The 15,849-nt window shown below is 50.8% G+C and overlaps 1 protein-coding gene across 2 annotated transcripts; it reads right to left on the reverse strand.

The window, feature by feature from the left end:
• Nucleotides 1–6,674: 6,674 nt before the first annotated feature.
• On the reverse strand, nucleotides 6,675–8,619 carry POU4F3 (POU class 4 homeobox 3). 2 transcript variants are annotated; one of them, XM_075900302.1, is made up of 3 exons: nucleotides 8,346–8,619; nucleotides 8,085–8,268; nucleotides 6,675–7,783 (listed from the first exon to the last, which is right to left on the reverse strand). In XM_075900302.1, the coding sequence occupies exons 2-3, from the start codon at nucleotides 8,202–8,204 to the stop codon at nucleotides 6,890–6,892; spliced, it is 1,014 nt and encodes a 337-aa protein (XP_075756417.1). In that variant the 5' UTR covers nucleotides 8,205–8,268; nucleotides 8,346–8,619; the 3' UTR covers nucleotides 6,675–6,889. The 2 variants fall into 2 exon arrangements, with proteins under 2 accessions (XP_075756417.1, XP_006128622.2); XM_006128560.4 differs by lacking the exon at nucleotides 8,346–8,619 and having other exon boundaries at nucleotides 8,085–8,326.
• Between the last annotated feature and the right edge of the window lie 7,230 nt (nucleotides 8,620–15,849).

Genomic DNA, 15,849 nt, shown 5'->3' on the forward strand with positions numbered 1-15,849 from the left:
AAAGAAGGGAGAGGGAGTCAGAATTAGCCTCAGTACACCTTACTCTAACTAGTGCTATTAGTTTCTTGCATCCATCAATGGAAAAACCACCCTAAGGTATTGGTTTGTAGCAGTTTTATATTCCGGTTGATGCTATGTTTTGTTTACATCTAGAGAAAATGATTCACCTTTTCTCTCTTTCTCTTCAGAATCCAACACAGGCTCTGACCCTATTCCCACTGATATCAAAGAGTGTTTTGCTACTGGCTTCAGTGAAATCAACAAAAGGACAATATATTCTAGTCTGCTTATTTGTAATCAGAGCTCTAAGGAGCTAATACAAAACTGCCACCAAAATGTATTGTTCCAGAAAAACAAGCAAACATTCAAATCTGACCTATCTTTCCAATAATGAAGATGAAAATACCAATATGTTAGTCTCCCATTTAACTCATTCCTTTCCTTAGGTCAGTGGACTCCAACCTTTTTAAGCACAAGATCACTTTTTGAATTTTAATGCAATCTACGATGTACCTGAAACTCAAATACCCTTGCATCTCCTCTTTCGAGCCTCTTTTCTGAGGCCCTCCCTCTGTTCACACCATCCTCTCTCCCTCCCCCATCCTTCCTCCTTTTCACCAGGCAGGGGCAGAGGGTTGGGGCACAAGATCTGGTCTTGGGCTAAGGGATTGAGAGTGTGAGAGGGGCTCTGAGCTAAGCCTGGGGCAGGGAGTTGGGGTGCAGGAGGGGCTTCAGGGTACAGGCTCTGTAAGGGAGTTTGAGTCCAGGGCGATCAGGGCTAGGGCAGGGGTGTGGAGTGTAAGAGGGGGTACATGACTGGGGCAAGGGTTCAGAGCTGGCTCCAGCTGGACACTGCTTACCTCAGGTGGCTTCTGGGTGGTGGTGCAGTGGGGCTAAGGCAGGCTCACCCCGCCTTGCGCCTGTACCACTCTCAAAAGCAGCCAGCAAACTCCCTCCATCCCAAGCCCTGTTGTGCCCCTCCCTTAAATTCTGTGGAGATAGAATACAGGGTGGGAGAGGGGGCACTGTGACATCAGCACTCCAAGGCAAAGGGCATGAGATGCGCAGCTGTGGGGGGAGGGGCATCTGAGGTGCCAGCACTTGGTAGTCTCTTGGCCAAACCAGTTAGGATCACATGCCAGAGGCTTCAAGATCTACCAGTAGATCCTGATCTACTGGTTAATGACCACTGCCTTAGTTGAATGGACTCATGTAATCATCAAAATAGTCTTAACTGGGCCTTAGTCAGGCTTTAGCAAGGCACAATATAGAATCAGGGCTGCCCGGATAACAACAATGCACTTTGGGACAACTTTTAATGTTCCAAAATGTGTCTTTGTTCCTCTCTGGGAGGAGGATCAAACCTTTTGACACCACTCATTAAATGGAATTGTGGCAGAAATATCCATTTTCTAATGGGAAATGTCGGGGGGGGGGGGTTATTTCTCTCTTTCAGTGATCAGAGAATTCATTTTGGACTTCGGAAACCTTCCCATCAAAAACTTTGTCAAGTGTCCCCACAATATCTGCACTTCAAGGACATGGCATATTTTGTCAAAAAGTGATCTTGAAAGTGTTCTGACCAGCTCCTATGTGGGGGACTTGGCTGGACTGCAAAATAACCTAAAAACCAGGGATGTCAGAATCTTGCATGGGGGGGAATCCCGGATTTACTGAGTTCTGCCGGTGACTTCAATGAGGCTCAGACATTCCACCTGCTTTGGTATATTTGAAGTGATACACTTCTGTTAGGATTAAGATCGTTGCTACTTGGTAAAGGTGGGTCCTCCTATCCTAGCAGCTCCAGCCTGAGGCTCGCGCACACACCGGTATTTTCCTTTGGATACAAGAGAGCCACATTTGCTATAATCTTCTAACCCGAGACGGACTTGGCCAAGTCTTGAGCGCTGAGAGGACAGGGAGAACCGCCTTCTTCCTGGCTTCGTAGCACTTTCTGTCCTTTGTGCTCAGAATTGTACGTTTTGTATTCGTTCAGTGACAAGGAAATTGGCACAAGGCCGTTGTATTAGCGAGCTTAGAGCCCGGCTAATGCAGGAGCCTAATTGATCAGCTCCCAAGCCCCGCTCCAGGCCAAATGGCCTAGAGGAGTGTGCGACTGTGGCGGGGGTAGGGGGTCGGCAGCAGTTGAGCGCGCCTGCAAGTAACTTTGTCGCGCCTGGATGGCTGAGCCTGGGACACGGACTAGCTGCCTGGAGGCGATCAGGCCGGGCGCTGCACCGACCACCCCCCTGTTGCAGGGCTGCGGGGTTGGAGTGCGCAGGGGCTGGGGCAATGGGGAGTCTCTTCCCGGCAGCGGAACCCACGTGGGAGACGCGGCTTACGGGCCCTTTTGATGCCCAGCCCCGCGAGCCCCTGCCTCCTCTTCGCCCGAGGAAACTTGACCCGAGTCCACGCGCGTTTTGTTTCGCGTTGTGCGGGAAGGATCGGGCCCGAGCACAGCTGTTCGCACGCGCCGTCTTCTCCCCAGCCTGGAACCCCCACTCGGGCAATTCCTGTTCGCCACTGGCCGGGGTAACGCTCTGCCCGGACTCGAACCAAACCCCGCGGTCTTCCCGGCCTGGGGCTGTGCCCTGGGGCCGTGGAGCGCTCGGAGCGGCACGGGCCGGGCAGGCTGCTGCCAACACTGTTCCAAGCAAACGTCGGGGCGTTTGCAACCCCGCCCCCACTTCCCGCTCCTCACCCCCTGCAGCTCCCAGTCCTTTGGCAGCTGCTGGGCGCGGGGAACGGTGCCCCAGCTCCAGGACAGGCCGGGGAAGGCCAAGAGCCGAGTCTCGGTTGGTCTCTGCGGAAGGGCTGCCCCCTTCCTGCACAGTTCGGGGGCTTCCTAGCGGGGGAGAAGCTGGCGCGCCCGGACTGGGACACGTGTCTAATGGGGACACTGGGCTCCAGTGAACGCAACGCTACCTCGGGTGTATAATGGGACCTGCTTTCAGCCAGGGGCTGCAGCCCCCGCACCCACAGTCCCAGCACTGGGGCCGTGGCCAAGCCGCTGCTCGCCAGGGACTCACTGGAGCGTTTTCTCGCCTCCCTTTGCAGCGAGGTCGTCTGGGAGCGAAGGCGAGTCCCGAACCATTGCTAGGGCGCAGGAGGGCGCCTGGTTTGGGGAGCGCGGGCAAGGAGGCCAAACAACGGGGCAAAGTCGCTGCCCCTCGCAGTGCCCGACCGGGGGCTCCCCTGCAGCTCACTAGTGTCCAGCTAGCCCGGGCCAAGCCCGGGGCTCTGCATTTCCCTCCAGAGGAAAGGTGCATCAGGTCTTAGAACCAACACACTCTAGACACGCGAACTGCAGCTGTCTGTAAATCAGCCCCCATCAGCGCAAGCCCACAGATCACACACTGCTCTGCCCACAGAACGTCCCACTCTCCGCGTCTCGTTGGCCACTGCTGACACAAGGGTCTGGGAGACTCTTCGGAGTGTTGTATTTTAACTTGTAAATAGCAGCACTTCCTTCTAAGCTCTGCCTTTGCTTTTCCGAGCAGAGGAGACTGACTCTCTTGCCCTAGTATTCTACCCCGAGTTGCGAGACTGTAGCAAGCACCCTGCTGGCTCCGTGCTTAGTGACCAGCGGAGGGTTTGCTGCCGGGAGAAGCTCTGACCTTCCCTGCCCACAAGTCCTTCCCAGGGTAACCTTAGCACGGTTGCTCCAAAGCAGCAGGGAACCAGTGGCAGCAGTTTCCAAACCAGGCAGCTGATAAAATAATAAAACCCAACAGACATTTTATAAATAAAAGATGCGGTGCTAAAAGAGGGTTTTTTAAAAAGAGGGCCTCTCTTCTAAAAGTGGTGTCCTGAGGAAAAAAACTTGGGAAAAGTTCCCCACACTAAACCAAAGCATTTAACAATGCAATGATCTGACCAGTTCTGAAATGAAGAACGCCTGCCTGGCTGCTAAAGCCAGTACACGTCATTTCTCCGAGGAAGGTTTTGGAAATGTTCTCCATTCAGAGATGTATTGGGAAAAGGGTGTGTAAAATCATACCAGCTAGGAAACGAGGAAAATAAGGAGCCGGTGCACTCGCCAATCACCTTTTAAAATGAATTGTCGTTTCCCTTTTTCTAGCCGCTGGTTGGTGTGTTCGTCAGTTATTTATTGGATCAAAAATATTTGATCTGCCATGGGAACATTGTTAAAATTGATTCCAGGACAACTCTTTTGGCTAATTTATTACAGCGCATGGCTTAACCCCACAGTTAGATAAATTATTTTCTATCTGAAACTCCAAGAATAAATAAATAAATAAATAAAAACCAACCAACCGCCAGCTTGCTTTTGTTGATCTTGATACTGTATCTTGACTGTAAAACAAACAACAAACAAACACACGAAGAAATACAGTAGGTGAAGTTAATAGAATTTTTTAAGAATTGAGAAAAATATTTAAAATATCTTACCTGGACTTTAACAAACCCAGCCCTGCCTTTATAGAGTAACTGCTGAAATCCTAGTGGACAGCAGTGAAAGGATGCAGCCTGAATTGCTTTCTGCTCTTTTTATACTACGATAGCCAATTAATATTGCATCACCCTTATTTTAAATTTTCAAAACCCACAATATAATGTAATGGCATAAGGACATTTATTATTAAAGGACATTTGATTGGGAAAAATCATTGGGGCTGATTAGGAAGAAATAGAGCTAGGAAACTCTGGGAAGTTTAGCATTCTAGTTTTTTAAAAGACCTACAATTAAAAGGATGGATTTGTAAGGTGCTTTCCCAAAGGTGGGGTGAGGTGGGGGTGTGAAAGAGATAGAATCCCTGATCTAAGGTTTGATGTTTGACACTCATTGAAATGCTACGGTGAAATATTCAGAAGATACTTGGGCTTCGATCATTAATTTTTAATCGTTAAGGTGCTTCTGGGATTCATAAATAAAAGCCCTCTTTTTTCTTTTAAACAGCATTAGAAATGATCCTTTCAGGGAGTTGGTTGAGCGATTTTTTTAAATTAAACTTTAGAGAATGAAATATTTTCTGTAACTCTGTCCGGGTGAGAAAAATGAATCCCGTGCCTTCCAAAACTTACTTAAACTTTGGGTCATTAGCTTTTCAAAGGGGAGCTAGTTTTTCCCCGTTTGAATTACACGCAGCCTAGGAGCTAGCTAATAAATATAACAAAAACCCACGCACTGTCGGAATTTTCAGGAAATCTGGTAATTTACATTTTATAGACGGAGGTAATACATTTTCTGGCACAAAGAAATTATGACAGCCTTGAAAAAAAATCCCAAGGTAAATCAATACATGGAAAAGTGTAGAAACAAGGTGGTGAAACTTTACAGCTGGTAGAAACAGTCATATAATACAGGAGAAAGATAACGGGTTAACGGGAAAGGAAATTGTGTTAATTCAGAAAGGATCATCAGAATGCATAGCAATTAAAATAGCCAAAGCAACAGCAGCATGACTAGTAAAGCTGACTCATTACGATTTAAAATCCCTTTCCATTCTCCTGTGGAAAAGCACCGTCTAAAGTTTAGTATTATTACTGCTTATTTATAATAGTCTGTTCCGCTTCGTCCGACCAGCTTTCATCTCTGAAAAGAAAAGACTCCATTCGGGTTGAAAAATAAAGCATTTATTTCAGAAGTTAATCCAAGGGAAAACAACTTTTCAGAATGTATCCCGAAGAATGAATGAATGAATGAATAAATAAATAAACAAATTAATTAAATAAATGGCCACACACAAAAGCACACAAACTATGAGATAATAACTAAAATGTGAATCGTACGGGGGTGAGAGAGAGAAAGCACTTTGCAAATCTTGAACCAAGAATTTGTTACCAGAATCCTTACCAACTTTGTGTATTACAAAACTTAGTCTTTCATTAAAACGGGGCAAAAAATCTTGAATAAAAAAAGAAAGGGGGGGAGGGAGAAAATCGAGTGGAGACACCGTTCAAGCGATTACAGCAAGTCCATGAAGTTACAGAGCTACCGTTCATTCCAAGTCCCAGTGGTCTGGCTTCAAACCCGAGTGAGTGCACTGTACAAGTCTGTGGTGGGAATCTATGGAGCTGACAGGCGTTAAGCTGTGTTCAGACTAGTGCACGACTACCGCTTCGTTCCAGTTTCATCTCTTGTAAAAATAAAGTCAATTAAATAAGAGAACTTGATTTAAAGGTGAATTTTTAAAAAATCCAAGCACTACACCTGGCATCTAGTTGGAGATAGTTTTATGTGCGGGTTAGGGAAAAAGAAAATTCACACGAAGAGCAGCCAAAGTATTTCGTTGAGTAAATATAGGTTGATTTGCTGTTCTTTACTAAAGTGTTGGCGTATAAAACAATTGTTCACGTTTGTCTGATTAAGCCTGGACGTTTGTCTGCCAGACATTTCGGTCCTAGAATGCGATGAGATATAGAACCCCCACAAATAGCTAAGTAGAATTTGACCTCCGGATATAATCACGACTTTCTGAAAATAACCTTTTTATTTTTAAATATAATTCACAAATCTTAATAAATATTTATCCTCTGGTTTACCTCCCTGCCTCTCCAGGGGGCATGTCCCCACTCCATCCCCTTCAACCTATCCTTTTATTGTTATTGCAATTGTGTTAGAAAGAAGACAATTCCCCCACCTCTCCAGTACCTCTCAACTCCCAACTCTTCCAAAAGTGACAAGCAGTGCACAACAGAGACAACAAAAGTGAATCTCAGCCGAGGGAGTAACTTGTTCTGTTTGTTTTCAGGACAAGAAAGGGGGGGGGGGGAGTAGGGGAAACATAACCAGCGTGATGGGGAAGTTGATGGCTTTGTTGGTCGGTCAGTTTCAGGATCCCTGCTCTTTCTCGGAATAAAATCTATAGAAGTCCAGGCTTCGAGAAGCCAGCAGCCCGCCCCGTCCCACCCAGCCCCGGCCCAGTCAGTGCACCGCGGAGTACTTCATGCGTTTCTGTTTCTGTCTCTGGTTGCAGAACCAAACCCGCACCACGTTTTTTTTCAGGTCCAGTTTCTCCGCTATGGCTGCGATCTTCTCCGAAGAGGGTCGGGGCTGGATGGCAAAGTAGGCTTCCAGGGAGCGCTTCTCCGGGGCGGCGATGGAGGTCCGCTTGCGTTTCCGCTCGCCGCCGCTGAAGAGCTCGGGCTTGGCGTTCTTCTCCCGGTAGGCGGCCTCCGCCTCCTCCAGCCAGGCCTGCAGCACCGGCTTGAGGGCGATCATGTTGTTGTGCGACAGGGTGAGCGACTCGAACCGGCAGATGGTGCTTTGGCTCAGCGAGCCCACGCCGGGGATCTTGAGGTTGGCCAGGGCCGCCCCCACGTCCGCCTGGGTCACCCCCAGCTTGATCCGCCGCTGCTTGAAGCGCTCGGCGAAAGCCTCCAGCTCCCTGGGATCCGACTCCACGTCGCTGACGCAGCCCAGCCCATTGTGAGCCGCGGCCGGGTGGGGGTGGCCCATGCCCATGGCCTGGTGCAGGTGGCCCATGGCGCCCAGGTGGTGCGGGTGGATCTGAGCCGACATCCCCGTGGGGTCGGGCGGCCCCATGCCGCCCACGCTCAGCGCTGGGGAGAGGTGCTCCAGGAGGTCCCCCTCCAAGCCCGGGTGCACGGCGTGGTGGGGGTGCGAGGTCAGGGCCGCGGGGTGCGAGATGGGCGCGGCGGAGGAGGTGGAAGTGCATGGGACGCTGCTCATGGTATGGTAGGTCGCGTCGGGCTTGAAGGGATGGCTCTTGCCGTGGGAGACAATATCCACCGCCGCCAGAGCTTCCGCGCGGGCCAGCAGCGTCTCATCAAAGCCTCCAAATATATTGCCCTGGAGCTGCAAGCAAGAACGCGCATAGCGGAGTCAGTGGGGAATACCGTCAGCTCAGGATTAAACCACATTTCCAAGCCCAGAGATTCCTCCTCAAAGCTCAGGTCATAAAAATTAATATGAAGGCAGCAGCTTTGCTTGACTAGACATGTGGATCAGAGACAAGCGTGAGAGCCGGGGGGGGGGGGGGGGGGGGGGAGAGAGAGGTTCAGAGATACGCGATTGTTCTGGCGACATGAAAAAAACATTAAGCAAGTGCCTGTCAAAATATGTGCCTGAAAGCGGTAATTATGCTTCATCTACATACCTGCGGGGCTGGAAGGCAAACTCTGCGCATCGCCTCGGCGGTGGAGTGCAGGCTGGAGTACTTGGGCTCCGGCAGGGCAGGGTGCATCGGGAAGGGCTGCTTGGCGTTCATGGCCATCATCTTTGCACACCTTGCAGGTAGGCAGCCCCTGACATGGATTCAGGGCTGTCTCTCTGGCTCGCTTCTGTCAAAGTGAGCTACTTTCAATAACAGAGCTTCCCCCCTCGCTCCCCCCCCCTCCCGCTTCTTCACTCATCTTACAAGCCGCCTGCCAGCAGTGGGACCGGCGCCCTGCGCGCAGGCGCGCTGCTCGGGCAGACTACAAGGAAAGTAGCCCTAGGAGTCAAGGCTGCCTGTGCCAGCAGCGGCCGGTGGATCGAAGGGGAGCAGCCGGGTTCTGCAGAGCCATGGGCCGGCCGGTTTTAACAGCAGCGCGTCTGACCCTCGCAGCCAGTGCACGCTCGTGTTTTCAAACAAAGCCCAAGGAAGTGCTAAGGCCCCTGCCCCCGCACTTCGCTCGGTTCCCCTGGGTGCCCGCTCTGGGAGTTGGGGTCCCAGACAAGGGGCAGCAGAGTGGGCGGTACCGTAGCCACAGGGAGACACGCATGGGCCATACGCAGAGCGGCGCGTTGTCCACACACGCTGCGGGACCCAGATATAGACGTGAGATCAACCGGCCTGTTTGTCACAGCCGCAGCCAGGGGCCAGCGGATCTCGGTTGATGATGGGAGCCCTTGCGGGAGGTGTGGGGAGGGGGAAACACCCTCCCGCAGCTGGAGATGGTCAGTTACGTTGTGCAAACAGAGCAGAAAAGTCTCAGTCAATCTGGGGAAACAAAACAGGCACTCACACCCCCCAGAGACACCAAAAGAGCAACACTTGCTTCTGGGCGTTGGCGTCTGCCGGCAAGAGCAGGCCCTTGCAGATGGAGAGCGAATTTTGTCGGCCCCTCTCTGGCTGGGAAGTCTGCTGGGTTGGTTGGGTGGCGTCCGAAGCTCTGCTCCACCCAGCTTTTATTTTCTGAAGTGCATCCTCATTCCTCTTCCAGCAAACCCGAGGAGCTACGTGCTCTGTGCAGTGGAGCTGGCTTTCCCCACCGCTCCGGGCTCCTGGGATGCAGGAGCGGGCCCGTCAGAGGAAAGCCAGCGGTTTCCAAACTTTCTTTTTCAATCGCAGAAGCTCTGCAACAGAAGAAGGAGAATAAATAATGCATGTGAAATCCAGATAAAGCCGCGCGGCGAAAGCCAAGGCTAGAGACAGGGCAGGTACAGGGTTAGAGCAAACAATCCAGCCAACCAAACCGACCCCAGCTGGGGAGAGAGAACTCTCTCGCTTGGGTTTGCAGTTGTCCAGTTTGCTGTAATCCAGGGATGGCGAACCTTCTTTGAGTCAGGGCTGCTGACCCACAGAAAAGTAGTTGGGGGGGCATACAAGAGACACCGTACTGATAGGGCCCCCGACTGAGAAGCAGACACTCCCCACATTTCCCTCCCACACCAAAGCCTACCCCAGCTAGAATAATTTGTAAGCCCCCCTCGGCTCTGGGATGGGGCAAAAAATGAGGGGTTAATATGTGGGAGGGGGCTGCGGGGAAGCAGGCTTGAGGTATGGGGTCTGGGTGGGAAGCAGGATTCAGGAGTGGGTTGGTGGGTCGGAGAGGGTGGGAGGGTGCAGGACAGGGATGAGGCTGGCAGGCACAGCGCCCGTGGGCTGGATGCGGAGCCGGCTCAGGACTTCTCTCCCCAGTCGACGCTCCAGCCCTGTGGGAGGGGCTGTGGGCTGGATGCGGGGGCGGGGGAAGCCCCCACCCTCTGGGCGATCCGCTCCCGGGCCTTAGGTTCCCCACCTCTGATCGCACTATGTGTACAAAGGCAATGCGCTTGAACTGAGACGGAGTTAAGAAGCCAGCAACTGCGGACCAAATATCACCGACTCCAACAGCCTTTCTAACAGTGCGCGGCCTGTTCGTGAGTTACAGTATTTCTTGCCCTCCCACAAGTAGCTTTGCTCTCGGAGAAGGGCAAAGCAGGCGCCTGTGGCCTCAAGGCTTTGGCTGTAGACTCATGCAGATGGAGGAACGCGTTCCTTCAACCCCTGTAGATGATCTGTGGTGCCAAAGGTTTCAGGGATTGCCGAGAAGCCAGATGAAAAGCGCGGGAGGGGATGCTCTTTCTCTCTCTCAAGCGAGGTACTTGCCTGGAATCAGACCCGTTAGCACTAGAACGGATGAGATCAGCCCTATTCCAGTCTAGCGGTGGGGAGGCTTGGTCCAAACCCCGGAGACAGCAGCAGGCGGGAGACACTGAGATCAGTGGTAGGGAGAGAAGGGTAACCACGTGGAAAACTCTTTTTTCAGCTCTTTTACGTCTGAACAGTTTGCACCGGTCGCCTGGCTCCGGTGGTGGCGGGGGGAAGGGCGATCGGGCCATTTCCTGTCCCTCATCAGACTCGAGAGTTGAAATGTCCCCGGATGGTGGGGCAGTTAAACGAGACCTTTAAATACTCGGCCCTTTGACATTTCCCCTTGTAATTTTGACTGGCACGTGCCGAGCATGGGGGCAGAGGGAAGAGAGAAGCTGCCTGACCGATTCCATCTAGCCTGCTCTCTGCTAAAAACGAAACATTTGCGGGATGAATGTTAAGCCAGGGGCTCAGAGACAAGCCCGCGTATTTACACTCCGGTGTCCAGTGCTGCGGACTGCTCTGGAGCTAGGTAAGCGCCCGGCTTGGGCGTCCCTACCAGAAGAAGGCAGTGACAAAGTGTCGGCCGCATTAGAATTCCTTTCCCTGGGAATCCGAATCTACATCCACAGACAGCTGTCAGCTCAGTGTGAACGCCACACGCGAATTGTACTCTGGGCTGCGTCCTTGACCCAGCTGGCCCTGGCGCTGAAGGGAGAGCGGCGTTCTACCCACCAAACCCAGCCTGGCTTGTTATAATCTGATCCTGCCAAAGTTTTCCTCCCTTCCCAGGACCTTATGATGGGAGGGAGGGGAACAGCAAATTCTACGTCAATTGCAATCGATTTGCCCAGAGGGCAACATAGCAACTCGGCACCAACGGGGTGAGTAGAAGATTTCACGGTAAACTGTTGCTTACCTCATCCAAAAAGTTGGCTCAGCAGCTTGCCGAAAGCGTGACAACTCCCATTGACTTCAAGCAAGAGTCGGTCCCTTACTTTGGACCCTGCAGAGCCTTTGTATAGGAGCAAGACCCTTCCCTACAGATCCGCTTCAAGTTTGCCTTGGTCCAGTGCAATGGTGAATACTCTTCAACGTGTACATGGACTGTACTCAGTTGCTGGCTTTGCAACGTATCTTCCTCAAGGCAGCCCTCAGCGCCTTTTGCGAGTTCAACAAGGCAAGAGGAACCAGAATTTTTAAGACAATGTAAACTTCTCTGAGGGTGGTTGCTGTGAGGAAAGCTCGTTATCATCTGATCCTGCCAAAGTTTTCTTCCCTTCCCAGGACCTTATGAGGGGAGGGAGTTGAACAGTTGGGAGGCCATCTGCAGTTCTCACTCTGGCAAAACTACCAATTACATCAGCACTGCGGGTCAGGCGCCTGCCATGGGAATCCCAACCACGCGTCTCTGTATCACTATTAAGGAAGCGACTGACAGTTCGTTTGCGCTCAGCATTTGTCAGCACCGCAGAAGCTAAGGTGAAGCATTAAAACTAAGAAATTGTTTCCACGGAGGAAATTGATGGTAACAGAAATCAGAAACAGCCCTCAACCAGAACAGTGTATCCGGCCTCTTACTGCTCCCAGTTCTTCGTTCCATAGGACCTTAGCATCAGAACCAGACCTGAGTTTATTAGAATACTAGTTGCACTTTCTCTGAGCTGCTGAAACTACTTTGCAAACATGCATTCACAAAGCTTCACCGCCCAGCTGTACCACAGTTATTAAAACTGCAGCATGTATTTGCACAGGACAGTAGGGAAAACTTTGAAGCTCGGAGACGTTAAATTACTTCCCAACTGACTTAAACGCCTATAAAATAGACGCTGAATAATAATTATGACACGGTTTTATATCTATATTGCATAGGCTGGAAGTTATTTTTTTCTTGAGACTTTAAAAAAGAGTAGAAAAGGGAGACTATTAAAATATAGTTTTTACTAGTTATAGTTATAATTTGGGATCCTCAGAACCTTCACATGTCTTCAAAAGTTTGGCCCGGTTTTATTTTTTGATGGTCTGGAGATTTAAATCTACTGATAATAGTGAACTCTGCAGTGCCACAGAAGAATGAAACTGCTGTCAAAGTTTAAAAGTGAAGATTCCAAAGCCCTCAGATCTTTACAGAGATTCTGTGACACCATATCCAAAGATCCAAAGAAGGGCAACACAAATGATCAAAGAGCTAGAACACATAACTTATGACTGAAGACTGAAATAATTGGGTTTGATTAGGGTGGAAAAGAAAAGACTGAGAGAGGATATGATAACAGCTGCAAGTATCTAAATGATTGTTAAAGGAGGAGGGAGAAAAATTATTCTCCTTGACCTGTGATGATAGGACAAGAAGCAATGGGCTTAAATTGCAGCAAGGGAAACACTTCCTAATGGTCAGGGTGGTTAAACACTGGAATAAATTGCCTAGAAAGGTTGTGGAATCTCCATCACTGGTGATCTGTAAGAGCAAATTAGACACCCACCTGTCAGGGCTATTCTAGATCAGGGGTGGGCAATAACTTTCACACGGTTGCCACTTGATGTGATCATGAGTGGTTCCACCCTCAGAAAGGGCAGGGTCTGGGGCAGAAAGGGAGGGGCATGAAATTAGCCTCCCCCAGAATTGTCTGGAGCAAAAGGCTTTGAATTAAAAACACAGCAGAGGGCTCCAGTGGCTTGTGGCTCTGCTGCTACCCTGTTGCCTGGCAGCTAGGCCTGGAACTGCTACAGCTATTTAAAGGGCCCCTGGACTCTTGGGTAGTGCTGCTACCAGGAGCCATTTAAATAGGATCCTGCTACCTGAACCACTGGCTGAAAATTTGGTGGCAGGGCAGTAGGATATAAATAGAAAGTGAGGTGATGCAAGATTCAAGTTTTAGTTGGGGCATCTGGCCCCATGGCTGGATCTTGCCCAGTCCTGTTCTAGCTGGTGCATGGTCCTACCCTGAGGGCAGTGAACTGTGCTTGAAGATCTCGCATAGCCCCTCCCAGTTCTAGGATTCTATGAAAAGGGAAAGGGACTGGTTACATCTCCTCCTCCCCCCACCAGAAGCATTAATTTTAATCTGTGGTTCACTGAAATCTGAGGTCCAGCTTTGTTCCAAAGATTCCTTCTTTCCCCTCTGTAAGGAGTAGCTAATGAGCTAGAGGTACCACAGCCCTGGCTCTCAAAGCAGGAATACAAACCAAACTAATAGGAATTATGCGCCCCCCCTCTCCCCAGAAAGAAAGCAGAGACTGGAGGAAGAGCACAGTCCTGCTTCCTACGGGTCAGGATGTTGAAGGCACGAGGAAGGAAAGGGGATAAGAAGCTAAACGTGATACACAGAAAAAACACTGAAAAACTCGGTGTGTGGGATTTGTGTCTTCGACACACGTGCGAGACTTGCAGCCTGTGCTGCTGAATTCTACCGCCTGCGCTCAGCCATAAGAGGGAGGTGTCTGAGTCGTAACTAATACACTATACAGGGCTTTTCCGCCGTGGATCTCCAAGCGCTTTAAAGTGGGGAAAGGAACCCCCTGCTCAGGGCCAGAGGAATGGACAATTGAGAGATGCGTGTGTGAGTGTGCGATATGCGTGTGTGAGAGAGCTGTGTGTGAGTGTGTGCGATATGCGTGTGTGAGAGAGCTGTGTGTGAGTGTGTGCGATATGCGTGTGTGTGAGAGCTGTGTGTGAGAGAGGTGCGTGTGAGAGAGATGCGTGTGTTTGAGAGAGCTGTGTGAGAGAGATGCGTGTGTGAGAGAGGCGTGTGTGAGTGTGTGCGATATGCGTGTGTGAGAGAGCTGTGTGTGAGTGTGTGCGATATGCGTGTGAGAGAGCTGTGTGTGAGTGTGTGCAATATGCGTGTGTGAGAGAGCTGTGTGTGAGTGTGTGCGATATGCGTGTGTGTGAGAGCTGTGTGTGAGAGGTGCGTGTGTGAGTGTGTGTGATATGCGTGTGTGAGAGAGCTGTGTGTGAGTGTGTGCGATATGCGTGTGTGTGAGAGCTGTGTGTGAGAGAGGTGCGTGTGAGAGAGATGCGTGTGTTTGAGAGAGCTGTGTGAGAGAGATGCGTGTGTGAGAGAGCTGTGTGTGAGTGTGTGCGATATGCGTGTGTGAGAGAGCTGTGTGTGAGTGTGTGCAATATGCGTGTGTGAGAGAGCTGTGTGTGAGTGTGTGCGATATGCGTGTGTGTGAGAGCTGTGTGTGAGAGGTGCGTGTGTGAGTGTGTGCAATATGCGTGTGAGAGAGCTGTGTGTGAGTGTGTGCGATATGCGTGTGTGAGAGAGCTGTGTGTGAGTGTGTGCGATATGCGTGTGTGTGAGAGCTGTGTGTGAGAGAGGTGCGTGTGAGAGAGATGCGTGTGTTTGAGAGAGCTGTGTGAGAGAGATGCGTGTGTGAGAGAGGCGTGTGTGAGTGTGTGCGATATGCGTGTGTGAGAGAGCTGTGTGTGAGTGTGTGCGATATGCGTGTGAGAGAGCTGTGTGTGAGTGTGTGCAATATGCGTGTGTGAGAGAGCTGTGTGTGAGTGTGTGCGATATGCGTGTGTGTGAGAGCTGTGTGTGAGAGGTGCGTGTGTGAGTGTGTGTGATATGCGTGTGTGAGAGAGCTGTGTGTGAGTGTGTGCGATATGCGTGTGTGAGAGAGCTGTGTGTGAGTGTGTGCGATATGCGTGTGTGTGAGAGCTGTGTGTGAGAGAGGTGCGTGTGAGAGAGATGCGTGTGTTTGAGAGAGCTGTGTGAGAGAGATGCGTGTGTGAGAGAGCTGTGTGTGAGTGTGTGCGATATGCGTGTGTGAGAGAGCTGTGTGTGAGTGTGTGCAATATGCGTGTGTGAGAGAGCTGTGTGTGAGTGTGTGCGATATGCGTGTGTGTGAGAGCTGTGTGTGAGAGGTGCGTGTGTGAGTGTGTGCGATATGCGTGTGAGAGAGCTGTGTGTGAGTGTGTGCGATATGCGTGTGTGAGAGAGCTGTGTGTGAGTGTGTGCGATATGCGTGTGTGAGAGAGCTGTGTGTGAGTGTGTGCGATATGCGTGTGTGTGAGAGCTGTGTGTGAGAGAGGTGCGTGTGAGAGAGATGCGTGTGTTTGAGAGAGCTGTGTGAGAGAGATGCGTGTGTGAGAGGCGTGTGTGAGTGTGTGCGATATGCGTGTGTGAGAGAGCTGTGTGTGAGTGTGTGCGATATGCGTGTGAGAGAGCTGTGTGTGAGTGTGTGCAATATGCGTGTGTGCGATATGCGTGTGTGTGAGAGCTGTGTGTGAGAGGTGCGTGTGTGAGTGTGTGTGATATGCGTGTGTGAGAGAGCTGTGTGTGAGTGTGTGCGATATGCGTGTGTGAGAGAGCTGTGTGTGAGTGTGTGCGATATGCGTGTGTGTGAGAGCTGTGTGTGAGAGAGGTGCGTGTGAGAGAGATGCGTGTGTTTGAGAGAGCTGTGTGAGAGAGATGCGTGTGTGAGAGAGGCGTGTGTGAGTGTGTGCGATATGCGTGTGTGAGAGAGCTATGTGTGAGTGTGTGCGATATGCGTGTGAGAGAGCTGTGTGTGAGTGTGTGCAATATGCGTGTGTGAGAGAGCTGTGTGTGAGTGTGTGCGATATGCGTGTGTGTGAGAG

Source organism: Pelodiscus sinensis, chromosome 17, assembly GCF_049634645.1.
Source record: "Pelodiscus sinensis isolate JC-2024 chromosome 17, ASM4963464v1, whole genome shotgun sequence".
NCBI classification, from domain to species: domain Eukaryota; kingdom Metazoa; phylum Chordata; order Testudines; family Trionychidae; genus Pelodiscus; species Pelodiscus sinensis.